Source organism: Nicotiana tabacum, chromosome 19 (genome assembly GCF_000715075.1).
Source record: "Nicotiana tabacum cultivar K326 chromosome 19, ASM71507v2, whole genome shotgun sequence".
NCBI classification, from domain to species: domain Eukaryota; kingdom Viridiplantae; phylum Streptophyta; class Magnoliopsida; order Solanales; family Solanaceae; genus Nicotiana; species Nicotiana tabacum.
Genome location: NC_134098.1, coordinates 61,131,430 through 61,142,747, shown reverse-complemented (window position 1 = coordinate 61,142,747; position 11,318 = coordinate 61,131,430). Strand labels below are relative to the sequence as shown.

General features: G+C 36.9%; 1 protein-coding gene across 1 annotated transcript; it reads left to right on the top strand.

The window, feature by feature from the left end:
- Positions 1–2,394: 2,394 nt before the first annotated feature.
- On the top strand, positions 2,395–2,883 carry LOC142173511 (uncharacterized). Its single transcript, XM_075239116.1, has one exon. It carries the CDS (start codon positions 2,395–2,397, stop codon positions 2,881–2,883), a length of 489 nt encoding a protein of 162 aa, XP_075095217.1.
- The last annotated feature ends 8,435 nt before the right edge of the window (positions 2,884–11,318 follow it).

Below are 11,318 nucleotides of genomic sequence, written 5' to 3'. Positions count from 1 at the left end.
ATGAAAACAAACCTAATTTAAAATTATGACCAATAAGTACTATTATTTACATGACTAACCACTAAAAGAAAAATAAGTTATACATTTTATCTAAACCATGAAAAAACTAAAAAAAAATAGATATCCAACACTATTTTCATTCATAGTACAATTGAATTGAATGTCTTTTATTAGCATTAGTATTGATTTGATTTTAGTTTAGGATTTATTTGAGTTACTAACATTTATGGACTATAAAACTTATTGGAGCATCCAAAAATTATAAGTCCAAACTTGAAATAATACGTTAAAAGATAAAACTAAAAAAAAAGTTTAAGAAATATTTATAAACTACACAACCATAAATATTTTTATATATTAAATATATTTAAAACTTCTATACATATAATGTCGGGTTGGTTTGGTTTCAGTTTGACTTTTTTTAGTTAAAACCAAACCAAACCAAATATGGTCAGGTTTGTTTATCCAACATCAAACTAAATCAAACCAAACCATAGTCGGATTTTTTTCTCGATTTGAATCGGATTATCGGGTTGGTGCGATTTGTCGGTTTTATTTGTACACCCCTAATTTGTACATATATATTGTACATCTGCCGTTTTTTTAAAAAAATTTAAGCGGTTAGGGGTGCGGCTATTTAAGTTAATTCTTCATAAAAGTTCATAATCTATGACCTAAAATGGGTCAGTGAGCCCAATTACGGAAATTGTTCTCAACACATTTTTGAGCCGCTGGGATTTGGACCTACAATTCCCAACCTAACAACCAAGTTAAACGAGTAACTACTCTGTTTCGACATGATTGACATTTTCGTTTATCGAGAATCTTTACTGCCTTTTATTTAGAATTAATGCGGCCACAGTTAATTAAATTTTTTAATATTAAACTTTATATATCCACAAACTATAGGAAAAGTACAACTAGGTTATGTTTAGCAGCATTTGTCATATTTTAAAATGGTTGTTTTTGCTCCTCTCATGGAAATGCATTATAAGTAAAGAAGTTACTATGTTTTGGATTATTCAATAAACTAAAGATCCCAGTTATTTGTATTAAGTAGGATGTCACAGATTATCGAATCAAATCGAAATGAACCGATTATTAAATTTTTTAAAATAAAATCATAGGTTTCGATATAGACATATATATTTTCGATATATAGTTTTACCAAATAATTAGGATAAATTTTTATTTTCCGAAAAAGGAATGTAAAATATACCGATCCGAATAAATACAAATATATGATAGGCAATATATATTCACTTATAAAAATCAATTTTTATCGTAGACAGAGACTGCATAAAGTGAATTTGCATAAATTTGAGACAAAAAGTAAAGCGTTAGAACCTATATAGCCCCACCCACGTACAAGCTAATTTGTAATAATGGGTAGACAAAATCTTGTGCACGTAACTGATTATCCAATGCTTAACTTGACATGGGAATGGAGTAGCACTTGCTGCCTCTCCAAAAAAAGAAACAGTTGGGACAACGTATTTTGTATTCTCAAGACCTCGTCTACGGAAATTGAGGACTTCGTAATGTTCAAACAAACATCACATGTGTGTAATCATCATTTTAGCTTAGGCCACTTCACTCAATTGTGATACCATCGGTAATTTTCATGTATTTTGCACTTACAATAAGAGAAAGAATACTGTGAGTGTTCACTTTATTAGTTAGATAACATCATATATAAAAACGCATTTATTGTGAAATTCCAGATTAATGTAGTATAGATAAGTTGAAACTCAATAGTAGATCCAATTCATGTCCTAACTTCTTCACATTCCTTTATAGAAACCCTCAGTTTAGGCTTTGCATGTGGTTTTGAATGGGGATTGTGGAAGAAGATTCATTGCGTTTGCACCTTGTTAGTATATAGTCGGTACAGTTTTTTACACCATTACTTTCAAACAAGTTAATATATATACTAGGTTAATTTATTGTTAATTTATTTTCAAAGTTAGAAACTTTAAAACATTTTACCAATTTTTATACTAAGTTCAATCTTATTGTTATAAACAAATAATTTGATACATGTTTACCCCATCTACAGACAGAAGGGTAGAAGGAGCATTTTTGTTGGCTAATCTCCCGGAAGGGAGGCCATAATCAAACAGTGAAAGTAAATACTTCATTACTACTATTGGACCGACATTCATTACGTTTTCTTAGCGGCGTTGCAGCTGCCACAGCAAAAGTTGGCAGAGTACACATTAAAGTAGTGCTACTCCCTCTACCAACACAAATTATTATTGATATTTGAAAAAAATATAAAATACGTGCATTTGTATTTAGTGTAAGAAGAACTGGGTTTGCATATTTTGAAAGAATTTTGCATTCGGGAATGTTATTGTTGTAGTTGCTAAAGAAGCAGTGTTGATATCGGGAATGGTATCGGAAGTTTGGACCTTATTTACGGATGGAGCTTACAACGTAAAAGGGTCTGGTCTCGAGGTAGTATTGATCGCCCCTTCTAGGGAAACCCTGAGACATGCCATTAGAACTGTGCCATTAACTAACAATGAAGCCGAGTACGGGAATTTGGTTGCAGAACTTGAATTAGCTTGGGGGCTAGGTTCCGAGGTTATCGAAGTAAAGTGCGGCTCCCAGCTGGTGGTGAACCAAATATATGAAATTTTTGATACCAAGGAGGAACGCTTGCAACAATACTTGAACAAGGTTCAAGAATTATTGGCCCGATTCAGGGAGTGGTCAATCACCCACATTCCAAGAGAGGAAAATGTGGAGGCATATGCATTAGCCAATTTAGGTTCGTCCACAAAAATGAAAGGTTCTGATTCTGGTGCGGTTGTTCAATTATTACATTTGGTGTTGGATGTGGACAACTACTGGGAAGCAAATTGCCTGAAGGCCTAAAAATATCCCGGGCACTACGGACCAAGGCGGCTCGTTACTATCTTGTTGACGGACAATTATAAAGGAGGTCATTCCAAGGACCATTGGCTCGGTATTTTGGGACATCAGAGGCTGACTACATGATGAGGGAAGTTCATAAAGGAGTATGCGGGAACTATTCCGGTGCGGAATTGTTGGTTCTCAAGTTAGTTAGAGCTGGCTATTATTGGCCTCGGATGGAGAAAGACGCAAAGACATTTGTACAAAAGTGTGATAAATTTTAATGTCATGCACAGTTAGTGCGTCAACCAATACAGCTTTTGCACTCGGTGGTGTCACCGTGGCCATTCATTAAATGGGGAATGGACATAGTTGGTTCCTTATCACAAGGACCGGTAAGGTAAAATTTCTTTTCATTTTAACTGATTATTTTACTAAATGGGTTGAAGCACGTGCTTACCAAAAGATCGGCAAACGATAAATAATCGATTTTATATGGGACCACATCATCTGCCGATTTAGAATACCAAAGGAAATTTTTTGTGATAATGGGTCGTAGTTTATAGGTTCCAAAGCCACAAAGTTTTTGGAAGGATTGAAGATCAAACGAATTACATCTTCACCGTACTACCCGAGTGCTAATGGACATGCGGAGTCACCAACAAGGTAATTATTAAAACCTTAAAAAAAAGTTAGAAGATGCTAAGGGCAAGTGGCTAGATGAGTTACTGGGTGTGTTATGGGCATATCATACCATAGGGAGGTCGAGCACAGGTAAAACCCAATTTTCACTTATTTACGGTTCAAAGGCTTTGATACTGGTGGAAGTGGGTGAATCGACCTTAAGGTTTTCCCCAACAAACGAAGAAACAAATAATGAAGTGTTGCTGGTTAAACTAGATTTGCTTGAAAAACACTAGAATCTGGCATATATGAGGATGTTAGCACAAAAGCAAAGGATGAAAAGATATTACATCCGTAGAGAAAATCTCAGATATTTCAAAGTTAGGGATTTGGTTCTGAGAAAGGTAACTCAAAATACTCAGGACCTTAATACCGGGAAGCTAGGACCAACATAGATAGGACCTTACCGGGTTTTAGCTATAACTAATAAAGGTTCATATGAATTCGAAGATCAAGATGGATTTAAATTGCCAAGCAATTGGAACGTGACTTACTTCAAAAGGAATTATTGCTAAAGATCCTTGCTGATACTAAAAGTATGCGCTGCATTCTTTTATCCTTCAACTAGTTTTTATCCCAATTGAGTTTTTCTGACAAGGTTTTTAATGAGGCAACAATATAAATCATACTAGAAAGGAATGATCATTGGCAAGTATGCTCCATAAGAGATGCAATTTGTAGATAATCATTTGCCTGCACTGGTGAATCAATAACCGAAAGCTCTAATGCCTTCACTTTAGCATGAGTATAAATAATTTTGTGTAGATCAACTTGTATGCCAACTAGCTTGTGAATGGTTAAATAATCTTTGGCTCGATAGCATATCTCATCTCCCAAAACTCTCATTGTTTCCATTAGCCTCTGGAAATAGATTATTTAACCATCCGTAAGTTATTTCCATTAATGAGGCGGCAATGTATAGCATACTACGAAGGAAGGGACGTCAATAACGACAAGACTTCTAGTATTCGAATTCTCATACTTAGCATCCAAACACTGGTGGGGGGGGGGAGAGGAATAATACATGATAAGGAACTAAAAGTGTTACGAGGAATAATACATGACAAGGCATTAAAAGTGTTACGAAGACCAGGGATTGTTAGAACCAGAATCAATGTCTTATCTGGACCAGGGACTACATGATCAGCCCCGTAGAAATAAGTTGTACAAGTTATCCACATGTATTGGCATCTTTATTTACTTAAGCAAAAGGATATTTATGTAAATGTACTTTTAAAGATTGAGGGAATAAATAAAAGTCCTTTTATTTTTATTTTATTTTTTGTCCGAATGATAAGTTAATTTATTTTATCATTTGAAAGTTAACAAAAACTTCAAATACTTATGCCGGAATGAATAAGAGACGCCCTCTTCAAGAGCACCGTAAGCATAAGAGTCTTCTCTTATGAAACCCTCATAGTAAAGAGTAGATTCCGGAAGTGTTTACGCCCGGAATCAAAAGATATCACATATGAAAAGATTCTGAAGCTTTGTCGGTAGTTAACTGAAAAAGAATATTTTCGCACAATACTTAAGCAAGAATTTTTTTTATTAATTAATATGCCAAGCTTAGTAAATATTTTTGGCATAATTACAAAAAGTAAAGAAAAATATATACATTAGTTCTTGATACCAGAACCCGAAGGGAGGGAAGAGTCTTCGTTTTCTCTAGTGGGAGAAGGTTGTTCCATTTTTTGTTCAAGGCCTTCATCTTCTTTGGTTTCTCCTTCGGCTCCCGAATACTCGGAGTTAGTATTCAAAGAATCAGAAGCAATGGGCCGAGCTGGAAGCTTCTCATGAGCAGTTGTCTCCAGGTCACAGGCCTAGGCAATGCATTTGTCAATGTTTGTAATTCCCTCTTTGGCCTCCTCCAAAGTCTTCCTCTTCGTATGGTATATGGCGTAAGTCTTCTAGAAGGGGAAAGAATCTTCCTGATCTTGGAGTTTGGCTCGGAGTTTTTTAACCTTCGGTTGAAGCTTTTCATTTTTGGCTTTAACAATGTTTATTCTGGAATCAAGTTCGTCATTTGTCGTGATGTGAATTAATGCTCCATGACTCTTTTGAGCCTTTCCTCCATCATTGCTCTTTGATCCTCGGCAGCATTAGCCTCCTCAGTTTTGGAGAGTAAGTTAGCTTCCAAGTTATCAACTTGCTCCATAAAGGCAGACTCGCACGCTGCAGCAGCACTCACGGTGTCATGCAGTCCAGTCCACTTAGCCATTGCATCCTTAAGATTTTTATGTAGCTGGGAAGCTTCCTAGCTGTGAGCCATTTTATCTTTCTTGGATTGCTGCAACCGAGTCTCGCAATCATCTACTTGAGCAAATCTTTCTTCCAGCATCGGAAGGCGCTTGACAACTTGATTCCGTTCAACCAAAATCCTATCTCGTTCCGAAGTAAGCTCTTACTTGTCCAAGATCAACCTTTGCAGGCCCTCGGAAGCAAGAAAGTTGCCCTAAAAAGGTTAGAGTTAAGATTATTAATGCAGAGTAAAAATGTAAAAGAGATAGAAGAAAGTTTGATGGATACCTGTACCGAACAGTACATGCTATTATTTAGTAAACATTCACCGGAGAGAGAATCCATCTTTCTCCAGTCTTTTCCTGAGATTAGGGGTTTCATATAATTGGCAAGATCCACCGGCTTGGAAAGTATATGGCACTCATTCGAAATCGAAAGAATGATACTTCGTTTTCCATAAGGGTCTTGAGTGGATGCCGAATAAGTATTTCCCAAATTTCCTTGGTCGGGAGACCATGGAGTAAGAGTATCTTCCATTTGTTCGGATGGCACCGGTGGAGAAGAAGCAGCTGGCATAGATGGAGAGGTAAGTGTTATCGGCTCAAAAGTTGGTGGTGGAAAAATGTCAGGAATTAAACTCCCTTGAGCATAAGCGACTGTGGGAATTCGAAAACGAGATGAAGTGTTTTCAGCTATTTCCATTTCCCCCAGAGTTCTTGAACTTCTTCTGGTGGTGGAGTTTGAAGTTCTCTCGACTAAGCATCTGGTTGAGCTGATAAAGATCTTCTTCTTCTCTGAAGAGGATCCTCTTCATCATCGGCTCCTTCTTTATCATCAAGGACCACTGTGGCCGGTCCGGTTGGTGTTTCTTTTATTCTTTTCTCCTGAGTCTCAACCGAGGAGGTGTGTTTCCTTTTTGGTTTCCTTTTTTGGGTTGGGGACTTCGGGAGGAGGTAACTTCACCGAAAGTGCGAGTCGATTCTCGAGATCTCCTTTGGTTAAGGACATTCTGCAGTAACAGTTCGGCTTCCACCGGGTTATCGAGAGCCTCGATGTCGGGCAAATGACGGATCCCTTCGGATGTCGTGAGTGACACAAGAAGACGGTTAAATTGTTTCCAAGATATATTGAAAGATTTAAATAAGGGAAGAAGAATTAGTTTTACCATGATTTTTGGCTTTCCACCCATATTTGGGAGCTATTTCTTTCTACTTTCGAGACTCTGGTGTAGTAATATCCAAAGTTTTCTATACCCATTGAGCCATATCTTGAACCCGTGGTGGTTTCTAGTGAGTAGATGGAGTAAGAAAAATATAAAGTTAGTACCGAAGGAAGGTCTTTCTGAACATGAAAAGAAAAATGATATTTGAACACTTACAGAAAAGATTCGATGATTCAGGAAGAGCAGGTGCTGCGGCCGGGAGGATGTCTCTGATAGCAATGATAAAGAACCGTTCCATTCATCCATGGTCGTTGTCATCATCGACGCTGGTGAGAAGGGCATGATGACCACATTTGCTAAGTTTTATCACACCCCTATGGAAGAACTTTGGGGAGTAGAGGTTCATCATGTGTGTAAGAGTTAGGATTTTTCCGGTCTCATAACACAACTGGCGGAGGCAAGCCACCGTATGCCACATGGAAGGGCCTACTTGTGCCAAACATATTTGGTACCAGTGGCAAAATTCTAAGATTATTGGGTCGATTCCTTCACACACTCTCAAAGTAAAAGGGCCCAAAGTGAAAGGGTATGTATAAACATACATTAACCCTGATTTGGAGAAGGTGGCTCTTTCTACCTCGCTAGGGGTGTGAATTTCAATGTTGTTCCAATTACAATCCTCCTTCACGATAGGAATGCTAGGAGGACAGACGGAAGAAGGATACCTATTAACAGGCCAGTGTCATGCCACTTTTGGGATTTGTAGGTTCTTTTTATTTTTAAAGGTCGGATTTCGTGCTAAGATGAAGAGGTATGATGGTGTTTATGGTTGGAGGTTCAGACTCGACATCAACCTCTAAGGTTTTGTTCTTCTTTGGACCTCCACCGAAGAGAAAGACAGAATTTTCGAAGGCAGAAGTGTTAGAAGACATGATAGTGAGAAATTTATGAAGAGAAATGAAAAAGTTGAAGTTTGCAGTAGGGTTCTAAGATAAATCAGAGAAGAAGAAGTTGTAAAAGGTAAAGAGTGAAAATGAGGAGTAGTGGAGAAGATATAGACGGCAAAAATCGTGGTCATAATTACCTTGAGAACTAGCAAAAATATTTGCCAAATCGTGGGGTAACACGTGTTCGTGTCATTAAATGCAGAGAGATATGCGTCCTTTCAAATGTCAGAAACTGTTCCGAAACTTGCCTGCTAAGGAAAGAGGTTTTTTCTATTTCACGGTGACACTAAAGTATAGTCACCAAAAAATAGGAGGACTATCTGTATACGGTAAAACTGGTTAGCGACAGTTGGACGAATGAAGGAAAGACCCGTGGAGCTGAAGACAGGTAGGATGTGAGTCAATAATTAGTCAATATCGGTTGCAAGCATGTGACAAACGATGGATGAGTTCCGAAGACAGTAGCCGACGATAAAGGTTCAAAGTATTGACATCGGGTAGCATTCAATAAGCGGCCGTTACAGAAAATATCTGCATTTATAGCCAACCGTTATGCAGCCATCAATGACAGTTTTATTCTCATTCAAGAGGAGCTTGATTTGGGGATCTTGTCTTCCGAAATAGAGCTATAAATAGGGGAATTAACATCCATTGTATGACACAAAATATTCTATATACAAAAACTACATTTTGCTCTCATTTTATAACACAACTCTCGGTCTTTATTCTTGAATATTGTTCACGCTTTGCCACCATAGAGGCTAAGTTCATAGCCAGACTTGTATTTCCTCTAATTTCATTTTATAATCTTGTTATTACTTATTCAATAATTTTGGGTCAAATCAATTCGCTTTTCTATGAATCACGTTGCAAATTCAAGTGTACTGACGGGTAAACAAATTTTACTTTTCATGATATATGCTCTTGTACCTAGGGCGGCTTATCGGGCGGATTGGGCGGTTAATTACTCTTAACGGTTTGGCTTAACGGTTATCGGTTTTTAAATGTATTAATCCGCTAGCCACCCGATAAGATATCGGGCGAATTGGTATCGGTTTAGCTCTTATCGGGCGGTTATTGGGCGGTTTATCGGTCTAATTCAATCTATATTGCGTGTATTAATTATTTGCTGACCGCCTAACATACAAATTTAGAATAGAAAATTATACATTGAGTCCAGACATACATGTCTTTTAACGCCTACATAAGAATAATATAGTGTCATGTATTGTAGAGTGAAAAAAGATGTGGCACAACACTGTTGTTCTTCTATTAAACATAGACAACATGCATTAGTTTTAAAAAACAAAAGCAGAGGTGAACCATAGACATCAACTTAAACAATCTTGTTGTAGGGTGGGAGAATAAGCTAAGCTAAGCCAAGCCTGGGATCTTCTGATGCATAGTACGTAAGGATTCTGATTATTTAGGAATTAGGCGTTAGAACTTAGAGATAGAGTACTGGAAGAAGTGGAAAGGTTTTTGAATATATATATATATATATATATATATTCTTAACGGGTTAACGGATTATCCGTTAAGAAAATTGAATAATCCGCCCCCAAACCGATAAGCCGTTAATAAAAAAAATGCAATCCGTTCCCCGTCCGTTAAACCGTTAAACCGATACCAATAAGCCATTAAGCTTCGGTTTCGATTCGGTTTTCGATTTCGGTTTGGTTTTGAACACCCCTAGTACCACAATAGTAAAGTGACATGTTAAGGGTGTACATTTTTAAACTCACGTGTCAATTAGAAATATTGCTGGGTAAAATAGAACTGAAAGAGCGCTTTTTCATAAACCAAGAAATTAGCAAAGGGACAAAATAGTCTCTAAGTTTAATAGCACAAAGAACAAAGGAATTAAGATGCAACTGTGTTGTGGCTGTCCACAATTTGGATCACGTATAATTTGTCTCTGGCAATTCAGTGTCTTATCCCTACCTCTCCCCTCCCAAAGTTTCAAACGCAGACAAAAGCTACTGTATCCTTATCAGTCCACTTTAATCGGAAATATAAGGCTGTTGTAAACAGGAATAAAAGGAAGCCAGCACTAAGCCAGAAGCAAGATTTATACTACAAAACAATAACCCCAAAAAGAACAAGAAGATTAATGCAGAAGCACAATACCGATGAGAACATTGAAATATCAATTCAGAGGAACATCCCTTGATCAATCTATTAAGGAAAAGAAAAGAAAGAACGATTCTCCATCTTTAAAAAAGCTACTAGTAATTGCAACATATTTAATTAAGGTAAATCAGTATATCTAATTACCCGAAATGCCAAAAAATGGCTAGTCACGATTTTGGCTCACAAAAAAGCATGCAAATAAAACTGAATACTCTTACCCTTTAGTTGAATCTCTTCTCTTTAAGCACATATTGAATTTTTACTTTTTACCCCTTACTTTCATAAAAGTTTAATAAATGTACAATGATTCGGGAAATAAGATTTTCCTTTTCTTAAAATAGAAAAAAAAAAATACATCCCCTTCTTTCCTACAGGGAAATTCCGAAAAATACTAATAAATCTCATCATTCTTTTACTCTGGAAATCATCAAAAGAACTTGTAAAACTAGCAAATGGAAACTACACAAAATTTTGATACAAGGAGAAAATGGAAGATGAACGTTATTATTCTTCGCAGTGGGTGTAATATTACAACACTACAGTCATTTCTTTTGCTCAACGGCGTCGCAGCTGCCCCTGCCGAGTTACAGAGTACTCCCTCTACTGGCATTTCGCTTTAGTTCAAGAAAAACTGGTTTTGCATTCGTATTCTACGGAAAATCAGAAACAATTACTCCTAACTATTTAACATTTGTATTAGAAATAAAACTATTACTCCCTCTGTTTCATGTTATATGACTGTATTTTCTTTTCATATTTTGAATCTTCTAACTTTAAATTTATCATTTTACTCTTCTTCGTGACATTCTTATGGGCCGGTAAACGGAGATGGACTACCATGGTCCTGGCCTTACTGAAAGAAACAAACAGTCCCTATGTTTAGTACCACGAAGAACAAAAAATTCGAATGCAGCTGTATTGTGGCTGTCCAATCTGTATCATGTATAACTGGCAGTTCAGTGTCTCATCCCCACCTCCCCCCTCCCAAAGCTACAAACACAGGAAAAAGCCACTCTATCTCCTACCACTTCACTCCCATCCCTAAAATAAGGCTGCTGTAATCAGGAATAAAAGGAAAACAGCACTACCCAAACCGCACAACCTTGCCTTGTAAACGTTACCAAACAAGAACAAAAGAACAAGAAATTAATGCAGAAGAATATTCAGATGAGAACATTGAAGGAATTCAGAGGAACATCCTTTGATCAATCTATTAACAACAAAACTAAAAATAAAAAGAAAGAACTTTTCTCCATTTCAAAAAAAGCTAGTAGTAATTTGCAACATAA